At 52.3% G+C, this 13,471-nt stretch overlaps 1 protein-coding gene across 2 annotated transcripts; it reads left to right on the forward strand.

Moving 5' to 3' along the window:
* The first annotated feature begins 491 nt into the window (after positions 1-491).
* On the forward strand, positions 492-11,964 carry LOC115612709 (endothelin receptor type B-like). Of its 2 annotated transcripts, XM_030497340.1 has the most exons (8): positions 492-510; positions 3,745-4,272; positions 6,027-6,139; positions 6,619-6,823; positions 7,465-7,614; positions 8,505-8,638; positions 9,297-9,405; positions 10,183-11,964. In XM_030497340.1, exons 1-8 carry the CDS (start codon positions 505-507, stop codon positions 10,330-10,332), a joined length of 1,395 nt encoding a protein of 464 aa, XP_030353200.1. In that variant the 5' UTR covers positions 492-504; the 3' UTR covers positions 10,333-11,964. The 2 variants fall into 2 exon arrangements, with proteins under 2 accessions (XP_030353200.1, XP_030353197.1); XM_030497337.1 differs by lacking the exon at positions 10,183-11,964 and having other exon boundaries at positions 9,297-9,829.
* The last annotated feature ends 1,507 nt before the right edge of the window (positions 11,965-13,471 follow it).

Genomic DNA, 13,471 nt, shown 5'->3' on the forward strand with positions numbered 1-13,471 from the left:
GAGAAGGCTTTGATGTCTCTCTTCTCCAAAGGTGGTCAGGGCTGCAGCTTCCTTCCAGCCTCAGGGCTCCTCGGAGCCTGTCGCTGGGCTGTGCGGAGCAGACGCGCTGCTCTGAGGCCGGCAGCTTCCCTGCGCCCTCCCTCCCCCTCGAGCTTTACTTGTTGACTATTTTTGCCTCCTTTGCAAGGCAGCGCCGCAATTCTCCTGCTTCACCCTCCTCCATGCCTGTCCTGCGCTTTGCCCATTGGTCACAGGGGCTGGGCTTGGGGGGAGCCCTGTAATTTTGTATATAACCAACCCCTCCATTCAGAGAGACCTCAGCAAGTCATGAGAGAGAAGAAACATTCCCCTGAGCACGAGCCCATGTGCAAAAGCAAACTCCAGGATCTACAACACTGCAGTTCTCCCAGGGCCTTCAGGACATGCCCAGCAGCCTGTGAAGCGGGAAGGAGCTGCAAGAGGGAAAGAAACTGACCCCAGCAGCACCCAAAGTTCGTGGTCACAATGAAGGTAACTTAACTCCCTTGGGAAGCTTGCTGTTCTATGCGTGCTGATTTGCAAACAAGGTGATTTCTCACATCAGGGTGAGTTCTTGCACGTTGTTCTGATCCCCCCCTCCTCTGCGAGCTTCCACACTGGGATCACAGTGCCTGAGCAGGTACAGGGAGAGGGTGGATGAGAAGAAATCCACAATACCTCTGGTGGCAAGGTCCTTCTGCTTACGGACCAGACTGGGGTCAGGTCAGGGAAGCAGTTGGGGACGTGGTGGTATCATCTGCCTTTCTCCCTCCCTTCCCCCACCCATGGCATTTTTGCTGCAATAGATGTTTTTTCTTGCAGAAGAGGTCTGGTTTGGGTTTGGTGAGGTTAGTCTGGTAGCAGAGCACAAGCAGAGCTGGTCTTGATGGCAGCCTGCCCTGGGTGTCATGGTGGAGGGGATGGCTTGAGATGAGGACACTGCCTGGGATGTGGTGGGCTCCCAGGCAAGAGGAGACCCAAGTGCCCCAGCCTGCACATGGCACCTTTCAGACGGAAGCAGGCTATGCAGGGCTATGGCAATGTTTTTCAGTCTCATCTCCTCTCTGGGAATCAATCATTCTGCAATGTCCGCATCCTGACTCTAGCGGTTTCGGCTGCAATTTGGGCTGAGCACAGCATAAAGGGCATTTCCACTTCCATGTATCTAAGCTGTTTGCTAACAGAAGAACCCTAGCCAGGCAGGTAGGATGGGGATGGCCTCTTCGGGCACCACATTGCTTCCCCAGATGGTCAGCAATGTGGGCAAAGTCCAGAGGGTTTGGGGTCAAGTGATGCTGGCATTGCCTTCTATCCTCTGGGCACTGAACTGGCTTCTTGATGCTCTCTCGTGCCCCAGTTTCCCCCACAACTGAGAAAGGGTTATGCTTCCAAGCACTCCGAGATGTGAGAGCAGGGGGGGAAGAAGTAAATGGGCTGTTGAGCAGGAGAAAACAATGCTTCTCTTTTACTGAATTGCTGGATTTTAAGCAATTCAGTAAAAGAGAAGCAAGATGGGGAGGGGCGGGAGGAGGTAGGGAAGTGCTGCGCTGTGCTGTGGAGGGGACAGGCAGGGTCCAGTGAGCCGTGTCTTGTGACACTCACATGAGCTCTTCTGCCAAATACGCAGGGGCTGAACAGCCACACCAGGCTCTGTAGCCCTGCATCAGGGGAGAAGATAACAGCAGCCACTGCTGCAGAGGACACAGGACACAACTTTCCAGGGATGCTCTGCTACCGCTCTGGTGGCTGTTGACTCGAGGAGCTACTGTCTTTCTCCAAGCCCCCCGACAGCCCTGAGTGGCAGACACTTGTCTGTGCCATCCAGAGGTGCTCCCTGTGAGCTGCCCAGACCCTCAGGGATCCCAGGCAGGAGTTCTGATCTGGGTGCCCTCTCTGATAAGCTGCAATCCTGTGGGCATGGAGGGGAGGAGAGGAGAGCATCGGTCAGGGCATCCACCCATGAGACAACTGCCCCTGGTGTAGCCTGGGGCAGGACAGAGAGCTGAGGACCTTAGCAAGGGTGCAGGCTAAAGTCCCTGCACCAAGTCAGAGCAGGGATTTGCGCCCAGGTCTCCAATGAGTCGGGTTTGTGCTCCATCAGGTTATTTATCCATTCTCTCCCTTCCTTTCTTCTCCCAACATAGCTGCGTGCCAGGCATTTCTACAAAGCCTGGCCTGAGGCCACAGCACACAACGAATGCACAGCTGTATCTAGAGAAGCTGTGGTTTTACCTGATGGGACTGGTGGTTGGTTTGGCCATGCCTTCCCAAAGTGGGAACAGCATGCTCCCACCATACCCACATTGCTGGTCCTGGGGTCTCCCTGGTCCTGGGTGGGGGGAACTGTGCTACAGCTCAGGGGTGCCTTGGCTGAATGGTCCTGGGGAGCAGATCCCTGTGGTACAGCTGGTTGGGCTCAGATCCAACTCTGCAAGGTGGAGTCAGAGTGGGATGGGAAGTCCCATCTCTAATCCCATGCAGGCACCCTGATTCATGCCTGACTGGCTCCTCCAGAGCAGAGCGCATCCCAGGGGAGCCCAAAAACTCTCCTGTTTCTAGCCTAGGCACAGCAATTTTTCCCCCCTTCAAAGCTTTAAAGTTTCATAGTTTGAGAAACAGTTCTTCACCCACTGTAATCAGGAGACCCAAGATCTCTCCCTGTCTGGGGCACAGACTGGCAGGGTGCCAACATCTTCCACTTGCTCTCTGGGTTCACTTCCCACGGGTGATCATATCTGGATCATCCAGAATCCCCTTCCATAAATTCACATCATGCCAGGACAGTGCTACAGCCGTCCCCGGCTTCCTCCTGTGGTTGTGGAGCAGCAGTTTAGCTAGTCCTGCCTGAAGGTACTGTCTGAGATTTACAAAGCAGAACCCACTCTGGTGATATTTATTAGTAGCGCTCCAGCCTTGGTGAGCTTGAGAGACTTTTTACTGTGCTCAGCAGTCAAAGCTGCAAACAGCACAGGGAGATTTATATCCCTGAGTATTGAGTTGAATGGGCACAGTGGATTTGGAAAGGAAGAATTTCAATTAACAGTGATAAGGATGGGGAAGGAGGGGCTGTACTGCTTGCACATAAATTGGAGTAAGATGTCAGGTGTCAATAGGGCATTTCTGGAAAAACCCTTGTAGTGTTTTCCCATCACAGTTCCCAGCAAGGCTGCACTGGGTCTTTTCACTTTGCACTGGAAGGTGGCCTGTGGTAGCCCACAGGCTCTGCTGAAGAGAGGGATGTTAGCGTGGCTCCAGCCTTCCCGTGACATGAACTGGAAGAAAAGGTTCTGCTGGGTCTGTGCACCCTGAAATGGCATTTGTGGAATTGCCCAGATGTGGTGGTGTTGTCAGGGCAGGCACCCCAGAACTGCTCCTTCAGACAGTCAAAACTGAATGAGAAGTGTGGGGTGGGCATAAAAGAGAAGCCAGATTTGCCATGTGAGCAGCAATACCAAGGTCAGAAGGTGCAGGAGCTGATTTGAGAAAAGGCAGGTGCCCTCATCTGCTGAAATACTGGGTAAGAGGCATAAAAGACTGTTTTCCTTGTAGTTTATTTTACCAAGCAGGCATGTTTAGTTTTAGGAGCAAAGACTCCCACATGCAGGGGTCTGGCTTTGCCCAGATGGGATCTAATCTGGTGTTACTTCTGCTCACTGGGCTTTCTCATCTTGTTCCTCCTTCCCTTGCTCACCCTGTTCTCTTCCTTGTTCCTCTCTCCATCTACAGATCCAATCGAGACCCACGCAAGGGCGTCGCATGAGCATTATGAGGACTCCTACAGCCAGCTTAGCTGTTCAGTCCTCAATGGCAAAAATCCCAGCTTCCACCACACTGGCCATTTTCCTGGCTTGCCTCTTCTCTGGGGCACACAGCCAGACCCCAAGGGCTTTCCAGGAGAGCACCATTCCTGTTGAGGCGCTTAGCCAGGAGCAGGTTTACAGCCTGGTCCAGCCAAGCCTGTTCCAGGATAACAGGCAGTCGAACCACTCAGAGAGCGTCTCTGGGAGCACCAGCTCTGAGCCACCTCTGCTGCCTGTGTGCATGAAGCCCGCGGATATCAGACACATCTTCAAATACATCAACACCATCGTGTCCTGCACCATCTTCATAGTAGGGATCATTGGCAACTCCACACTCCTGAGGATCATTTACAAGAACAAGTGCATGAGGAATGGGCCGAATGTCCTTATTGCCAGCTTGGCACTTGGAGATCTGCTCTACATCCTCATTGCTCTGCCCATCAACGTGTATAAGGTAGGTTCCATGCGGCATGAGTGCTGCAGCAGCCTGGCAATTGCAGGGGAGGCATCTGGCAGAGGTTGCCCAGAGAAGCTGTGGCTGCCCCATCCCTGGCAGTGTTCAAGGCCAGGTTGGATGGGGCTTGGAGCAACCTGCTCTAGTGGAAGGTGTCCCTGCCCGTGGCAGGGGGTTGGAACTGGATGAGCTTTAAGGTCCCTTCCATTACAAACCAGTTTGTGATTCTATGATCTGCTCCCACCTGCCTCTGTGCCCTGGGGATGGAGGCATCAAAATGAGCCTGCTCCTTATTGCATTACATTTTGGCAGGGGAGGCAGGGAGGGTGTTTCTGCTCTCCAAAGGATGAGAAAAACATAAACAGACAAAAAGCTTAGAGTACATTCCTGGGAAAGCAGAGGTGTTTCCAGCTACAGCTGTGTTATGCAGACACACACAAACACACAACCTTGCAGATCTTTTAAGTCTCATCTAAAATGACAAGAAAAGAATCACTTGCAGTCTTCTGAGATTGCAACACGATGTTAATTTCAGCTGAGCAAAAATTCTTGTTCTTGTGCACTGGGCACACTTCTCACAGCGCAGGTCAGTTAATCAGCCTCAAACCAATATAGTTTTTATTTTAGATAAATGTGGAGACTTTTCCTGGAACAAGGAAGAGAGCTGTATTATAAACCAGGGGCTTCTTGCAGAAGCATTGCCTCCTAAACTTGAGAGGAGAGGCACAGCAAAGAAGCAGGGGAACCTGAGCTCTGCAGTAGACCTGAATGAAACCCCGGTTAAGAGCAGAAGTCGTGTTACAGTGTCTGTGAGATGCATCTGAGCTATTACAGCTTTTTCTCACCCACTGCTTGAGTTTTTGGAGCCAGAGGTTTCTATGAAGGGTTGGAAGGGATGCTGTGAGATGGAGTTGGAGCTCCACGGGGTTTGTTTGCCAAAGGGAAGCTTTGGCCTTAAAAGTGGAAACAGAGTGCCAGAGGAGTCCTGGATCAAGCTGGATGGATGCTGGGGAGAGAAGGCAGAGAAATTTGAAGTAGGGAGAAGTTGAGAACAACTAGGTGTGGCTGGCAGAGGGTCTGAAATCACTGTGAGTAGATACCCTTCAAGTGAAAATGGACTGAAAACTGTGAAGGTTTTTTAGCTTGAAACAGACACATTCTTCTGATTTATTTGTCTTGCTGCTGAGGCCAAACTAAAGAGATTGGTTCTGAGTAGGGAGAACCTTCAGGTGGGCTGCAGGTGTCAGGTTGTGAACCCAGGCTCACTCTCACCCTTATGAGGGAGTGCCCTGTATTCCTCCTGCCTTCAGAGCATCTTGTCCCCACTGATACCCTCTGTTTGCCCCAGCTCAGCTTGGGGCCCCAGCATGTGGGGCCTAAGTGTGGTAGAGGGTCAGTGTATGGTAAGGGTGGCTTTGAAAGCCACCTGAAAGAAGCTGTCCTTACGACCCAAAGCCCATTGCAGCATTTAGGAGTCAGATCCATTCAGAGTCTGGGATCAGGTCCTGCTGTCTGGACCATCCTTCTGTCTAACTGTCAACACACCTCACATTGAGCCCTTGGAGAAACGAACGGTTCCCAGTTCAACGCAAAACACCGGACAGCACACACTGCGTAATCCCAGTGAGGGAACCTCAGAGTGCTTTCAGCTGCTCTTTGTGTGCTTCTCACACCTTGCGGGTAACCACCTGCTTGGTCAGAAAGCCAGACGTTCTTTCCTGAAGCAGCTTGTTAATGCTGTGGTTCTTTCCCAGCTCTTGGCAAAGGACTGGCCCTTTGGTGTGCAGGTGTGCAAGCTGGTCCCCTTCATCCAGAAGGCTTCGGTGGGCATTACGGTCCTCAGCCTTTGTGCCCTCAGCATCGACAGGTGAGAAGCACTTCTACAGCTGCACTGCCCAGCCTGGCCCATATTTGACTTACAGTAGGTACGCTCTCTGTAACTAAAGGGCAGACTGGAGAGCAGCTTGGTCCTAGGACAAATTCAGAGGTGGGGACAGAGTGCTGTCATGTAGAGTTGAAATCCAACAGGAACTGCCTCTGGTGACAGTTTAAATCCTGCTGGAAAAGGTTGAGGGGAGGGTCATGATGTGCTGGAACAACTGCTGGGGTGGTAGGGAAGGGTGGCATCTCCCCAGTGGCAAGTAGATGTTGGCCAAGGATAGCTGCCATCAAGCCCTTTTATCTGATCTTTCCCATTTCACTGAAAGGGGAGGTTCAAAGGTGGAGGAGGAAGGCATAAGGGAAGAGCCTTTGGGGACAACTCTTATCTACACCTTCTCAGTCCCTTCCTGGCAGTTGCTTTCCTCACTCTAATGTACTCCTGCTGTGTTTCCACACTCTGGGCAGGTACCGAGCAGTGGCGTCCTGGAGTCGGATTCAGGGGATAGGAATCCCCATGTGGAAGGCAGTGGAGGTGATGCTGATCTGGGCAGTGGCCATCGTGCTTGCAGTGCCTGAAGCTATAGCCTTTGACATGGTGGAGCTCAATTACTGGGAACAACACCTGTGGGTGTGCATGCTTGCCTCCGAACAGAAATCTAGCTTCATGATGGTATGTACTCTGTTTCACCCCAGCTGCAGTGCAAGGGAGAGGAAGACACGGGCAATGGAAGCATCCTCTCTCCTTGGTTAGAGGATTAGATGCTTCTGTAGATGGCTTCTTCTAGCCATCAGGGTGAGCACAGGGAGAGCAGTATCAAGCAAAGCATTGTAGTGGCAAGGCGCAGAATTGCTTTCAATGTGGGGCCAGAAAACAGACCTGATAATCTTCACCATCCACATCAGAAGGTCTTGACACATCTGAGAAGGCTTCAGAACCTGTTTCACTGTTCCAGCAGGCCAAAGAGGGTCTCCACAAGCAGTCTGCATGGGTAACCTTTATCACACGGCCATCTAAAGGCTAGCAAGAGAATGAAACCCCTTATACACAAAAGCTCCTTGCAGCTGGTTCTTGCACAAGAGTGCTAGATGGGACTGTCAGCCAGATGTAAACCAGCCTTTACTGCTTTAGGTTAGAACACATGCACCAACCTTGCAGGAAGATGCGTGCACTTAGCACAGGAGCTATCACACTTCCACACATCAAAAGTGTCTGGTTTGGGCCAGCATCACTGTCAGGGACCGGGTCAGCTCATGCCCCACTTATCCCCCCACCTTTCCCCAGTTTCCAGTTGCTTTTTCCTTTGCCCGTAGTTCTACCATGATGTGAAGGACTGGTGGCTTTTTGGCTTCTATTTCTGCCTCCCCTTGGTATGCACCGGCATCTTCTACACCCTCATGTCATGCGAGATGTTGAGCAAGAGAAACGGCATGAGAACTGCTCTGAATGACCACATGAAACGGGTAAGAAAACCAAGAAGGCAGAAACTGGTATCTCCCAAACAGGAGGGAGAGCTATCGAAGGGAACATGCGCCTGCCCCTGTGAAGGACACATATGAGCACAGAGAAGCTGTGTCTGCCTCATCCCTGGCAGTGTTTAAGGCCAGGCTGGACGGCGCTTGAAGCAACCTGGTCTAGTGGAAGGTGTCCCTGCCTATGGTAGGGGGTTGGAGCTGGATGAGCTTTAAGGTCCCTTCCAATCCAAACCATTCCGTGATTCTATGGTTCTATGAGCTGACATAGCCTCAGGGTGGTCAACGGATATTGGCACACTGGATTAAACCAGGGAGATAGGCTTTCAGCTTTACAGTCCCCAGATTCAAGGACAACCCAAACCACTAGCCTTATGATCATGGACCAGCTTGATTTCCAACTTCTTATGGTCATTTATCCCTGGCCGTGCTGTGCCAGCCCAGATCATACCAAACTGGACCAAATGCTGAACGTGCCTTATCACAGACAAGGGGTACAGGTAAAAAGAGTAGTTTACTGTCCCCTCCTACCCTTTGCAGAGTGATCCCTTGAGGCAGACCAGCTGGTTGTCACAGTAATATAGAGTGAAGGGTCGATAGATGATGGATGCGAAGTCACCAGGAGCAATGGTGTGAGTCTGGTCCATGTTGTGCTGCTCGTACCCTACACCCTTCTGCAGCCTGGATCTCGGTGTCTTCCTCATGATACAGGATTTAGAACCTTCAGGTTGTTCTTTGGACTCAAAACAGGTGCCCAGCATCATCAGACTACAGAAATTACGTGGAGGGCCTTTGCTCAGCATGGGGAGATGGTACTTTGCTCCATTTGCACCCTAATGCTCAGCCAGACCCCTTCTTCCCTGACCACCTTCTCTTCGCAGCGCCGGGAGGTGGCCAAGACAGTGTTCTGCCTCGTGGTGATCTTTGCACTCTGCTGGCTTCCGCTCCACCTCAGCCGCATCCTCAAGAAGACCATCTATGACCAGACGGACCCCAACAGATGTGAACTGCTCAGGTAGGGGCAGCAGCAAGAGGGCACCGGGCTGGTAGCCCCAGCAGCCACTGGCAGAGGCTCTGTGGGCTCATGGCAGGCTGGTGGAGTTGCCTTCCAAACACCTTGTTTCAGTAGCTCCTATTCTAGATGGCATTGCTCTCCTGAGCAAAAACAAAAGGTGGGGGGACCATTATAAGAGGAGAAATTAAAATCTGAAATGTTTCTATAAAGCTATGGGTTAAAGAGGGCTCCTGGGCAGAAAAATATTCCCTGCAGGGCTACAGGGGATGCAGCACATTTGAGGGCTGTGCACACTTTCTGACACATGGTAGGTGCCCGTCTTCCCCTCTCCTCTGTACCCATCACACCAAAATCCAGTTCAGACCAGACACAGCTACTTGAGTTTGCTTGAGTTTGTGAACATCAAAGTCACCAGGGGAAATCAGATCTCATGCTTTTGGTTTCCTTAGGAAATGCTCCTCACAAGAAAAAGCATGGGGTGGTTGCCCATTTTTGGGAGGGACTGTTTTGTGCTGAGCTCTATGTAATCAGTCACCAGCCCTCCATGGAAGCAGGCTTCTGGGTCAGGCCGTGTGCAGTCAGCTTGGAAACACTCCCTCAGTTCTCTGCTCTGTGAGCTTCCAACATGCCTGCCCTCTTCTCTCCCCTCTGGCCTCAGTTTCCTCCTTGTGATGGATTACTTCGGGATCAACATGGCCTCCCTCAACTCCTGCATCAACCCTGTGGCTCTCTACTTCGTCAGCCGGAAATTCAAGAACTGCTTCCAGGTAGGATTGATCCCTCCAGAGCTCCTGTCCGTTCCCAGACACCAGCATAAGCTCCCATGGACCAGACACGGTGCAGAGAGAGGCACCACCATTGCAGCGGACTTCTGTGTTCCTGAGATGAATGGAAAGGAGCTGCCACCAGCCCACAGGATTCTCCCATTTGTTCATGTAATGATCATATTTCTCCCAGTTTTGGCCCTTGATAGGTGCCTCTCTTCCCAGCTCCCAGTACGCCAGAGCTCGCTGCCATCTGATGGGGAGGCTTTCGTCAGTGCAGGACAAGCAAAAGAAGTCCCTTTCATTCTGAATCAGAAACATCCCCATAAACCATTAGACCAGAGATGGGATGCTTTAAATGTTGAGCCCAAGTTATTCAGAGATCATTTTCAGGAGTACTGGAGCCCTGAGAAAGGAAGGCAATGAGATGAGAAGAGATAGAAAGGGATGAGAAGGCAATCACCTCTTAGCTGCTGTGTCAAAAAGAGCTGAGCCCAGCTAAGCATTACCTGTATTTTCTGTCCCCCAAGGATAAGAAAACACAACTGCAAAAGGTACCCAAGATTTCAGTATCTTCATTTCCAGTCCACACCAGCCCTATCATGGAAAACCTGCTCCCAGCAGATCTGCAGGACGGCACAGTTCAGAAGTGCAGGCTGCGATCCTCAGCCTGGCACTGTGCACCTTGACTTGCCAGCATCAGTAAGGGAATATTTCCTCCTCTTTTACCCTATAGCCCACATCTGTAACCTCTCTCTCCCCACTTTTGTCTCCTCGCAGTCCTGCCTGTGCTGCTGGTGCCAGAGACCCGCTCTGACCATCACACCGACGGATGACAAGGGCTCTGTTGGGAAGTGGAAAGCCAACGGGCAGGAGCTTGGGCTGGACCGGAGCAGCTCCCGCTTGAGTAACAAGTACAGCTCTTCCTAAAGCCATGCCTCCGGTGGGGCCAAGAGGACAAGGCTCTGTGCCAGGATGGCAGGACTCCTCCATTGCTCTCACACGGCCGTTTCCTGGCTGGGCCTGAATCATTTTTGTCTTCATGTCATAACCCACCTGGAAGGAGCTGCAGCATTTTGCAGACCCCTGAGACTAGCTCTGAACACAGGCTCTGTACCATTCTGATCCATCCCCTGGTCTGAGCCACTTCTGGAGGAGAGGGAAGAGGATGCAGATCCTCACATGATTTTTCATTTCCTTGCAGGAAAACCAAATGACTTACGGCCATTTGTCTTGGGTGGAAATGTGGGGTGGGGAGATGTTTTTGAAAAGGGAAGGAAGGTTGAGATGTGGTCACTTTGAAATGAATGTGGTATGAGGAGGAGAGGGAGAGGACCATGAATGACAATTTCCAGCTGAAAAAGCCAAAGAAAAGGTTTGATAACATCCCTTATCATCTCCCTCTGTCACTGGGACAGTTTGTCCCTCGGCAGAGAGCCAGAATAAGATCCAGGTCCCAGGTATGTCTGATAGACCATTGACGGTGTGGAATCTCCTCCTGGTCATGGCAGGGAGAGATGGGCAGTAACTTTGCTTCACTGTGTGACAAACCTGACCCAAGGAGCCCTAAAAGCCCCCCAGTTCACTTTTTCCTGGGAAATCTGCCCCAGGCTCCCCACCCAGGGAAGATGCTCACCCCACCTGTGTATGGCACAAGAAAGGGATTGCATGGGACTGCATGGCTTAGAGGAGCATATACCCTTGGTGGAAGCTCATGGCTTTCTATCAGCTCCATCTTCCCCCTCCCCCGGGCAGGTGAGCTCCTGCTAGCCAGGCACAGTTGTTGGCCCGAGAGGCTGTCCTTCAGGAAAGAGCGTGTAAGCCCAGGAAAGGGAAGGCTCAAATCTGGATGAGGTTGCAACCAAGGAACCAGCCCTCACCTTTTCTGCCCCCTGCTGAACCTGGCAGCAGCTAATTCTCTGCCTGCCACAGGATGCAAGGGAGAGGATCCCTTCCAGAAGAGCATCCAGCAGCAGTCTTCACCAGCTGGAAAGTCCACAGACTCCTTCAGCCACTGCCTCTGGGGAGGGGGATCGCCTGCAAGACCACTGCTCCGAAGGGAAAGAAGGGGCATTTTGCTGCCTGCAGTTTCTGTTCCCCTTGCCAATGAAGCCGAGATCCAAAGGGGCAGCAGAGCTGAACCCCGATGGCCACAGCACCATGACACCAGGTTCATCCATTTGTAAGGGTGACACTGATGCTCATCCTCATGGTCAAACTGCAGTGGAAAAGGGAACAGAGAAGGTCCAATCTCAGCTGAAAGAGCTGGTAGAGCTAACCAAAATATGGCAAAAAGTCTCCACAAATTTATTATTTAATTAATTCCCAAGTGCTTTCCCAGCGTGTTTTTCTAAAAAATCATGCTTGCATATCTTGCCAAAACTTCAAAACCTGTATGAGAAAGTTCTAGTTACTAAGTTTTTTATTACTGTTGTTTTTCCCTTCTCTCTTTTACCTCCCTCTCTTTCTTTTCTTCATTTCCCTTTTCATCTTGTCGAGGGAAAAACCAGAGAGAGGACAAAGGAAGAGCAGACTTGCAAATAAAGCAAAACATTTTCCAGGTGTTGGAGTTGGGTTTTTTTAGCTTAGCTTTCACTGAAATGCAAATGTTTTACAAACAGATGACATTTCTGAAGGACTAACGCGTTTCAAGGAAATGAGAATGGCTGAGGAGTAGCTAGACAAGCACCTTTTCATAACCCAACCCATTGAGAGGAGCAGATGTGGCTGTGTCCATGCCGCAGTGCTCCTGCTGTGCTCTGCCCCAGAGCTGGCTGTGTTGTCTTGGTGGACAAATGAAGTTAAGGAAGAAAAATGATCAAGACTGAAAAGTCCCAGTGCAGACACTTTGGTAAAAGGATACTTTTTTAATGATTATGCTTATATACTTGCAGGCAACTCCCCTCCTAGCCAGGTTGGACAGTGCTTTGAGAAAACTGCTCTAGTGGAAGGTGTCCCTGCCCATGGCAGGGGGTAGGAATTAGATGAGCTTTAAGGTCCCTCCCAATCCAAACCAGTGCGGGATTCTATGAATATATGATTTGCAAATCTCGCTCACGCTCCCATTCTCATAGGTGGGATGTGAGGCCCTATTCCACTCTTCCACTGCCCAGGTTGAGGTGTGTCCCCTTGCGCGATCCACCTGGGGACAAAGGCATTGAGGAAGAGCAGCCTGTGAGGGACCTCCCCGAGCCGGCTGTGCAGAGGGCAGGTCCACCCACAGAGACTCCCAGGAGCAGCCCTGGTGTGCCCAGTGGCCATGGGCATGGTGCCGCCAACATCACCAAGCCTCGGTGGTCAGTGTGGAGGTGCCCGTCACTGGTTGGGACTGGTTGGGATGGGTCATGGGTGTGGGCATCTCCATGGCGACCGCAGAGGCTTTGTGATGTAGGGGGGTGCTCCTTGTGCCCAAAGGCCATTGTGACAGGGGTGGCCCCATGGTGAGCGTGGGGTACATAAGAAGCGAGAGTCCTGGAGTAGCCCAGTCCAGAGGAGCAGCCTCCCTCAGGAGGCAGCAATTTCCCTGGAAGCCCACAGCAGGTCAGCGTCCCAGGACGTGGAAGATGCCCGTGGGTAAAGAGGCGAACGCCCGTTCCCAGCCCGCTGAGGGCAGGCCAAGCGCGCAGAGGATGCGCCAGGTGAGAGCCGGGGCAGGAGAGAGAGGCCAGTGGTGGGATGGGGCCGCACGGAGCTGCCTCGGTGCCAGGGCTGGGCTTGCTGGCACTGCGGGGGCCGCTGTGCCAAGGCAGCCGCCTCCATCACACACCTCTTCCTCCTCCTCCTCCTGCCCGCAGGTGGCCAACAGGCAGCCCGAGGAAGCGCCTCAGGGCAGCCCGAGCCAGGCCTCGTCCCACCATGTGATCACGCTGCCACAGGTGCCCTACCCGGAGAGGTTTCAGCCTGTTGTCAACCAGCAGGCACAGGTAGGGAGCCCGAGGGAGACGGGCCTGAACATCTTCCTGACCCCGGGAGCTGCTGACGGGCAGGCGGGAGGTGCGGGAGGGAGCAAGCTGAGCCCCTCGTGCCGTGCCCAGCAGGCTGCCCGGGCGTGCCGGGGATGCTCTGGGCA

The sequence above is a fragment of the Strigops habroptila genome, chromosome 9 (assembly GCF_004027225.2).
Source record: "Strigops habroptila isolate Jane chromosome 9, bStrHab1.2.pri, whole genome shotgun sequence".
Lineage (NCBI taxonomy): Eukaryota > Metazoa > Chordata > Aves > Psittaciformes > Psittacidae > Strigops > Strigops habroptila.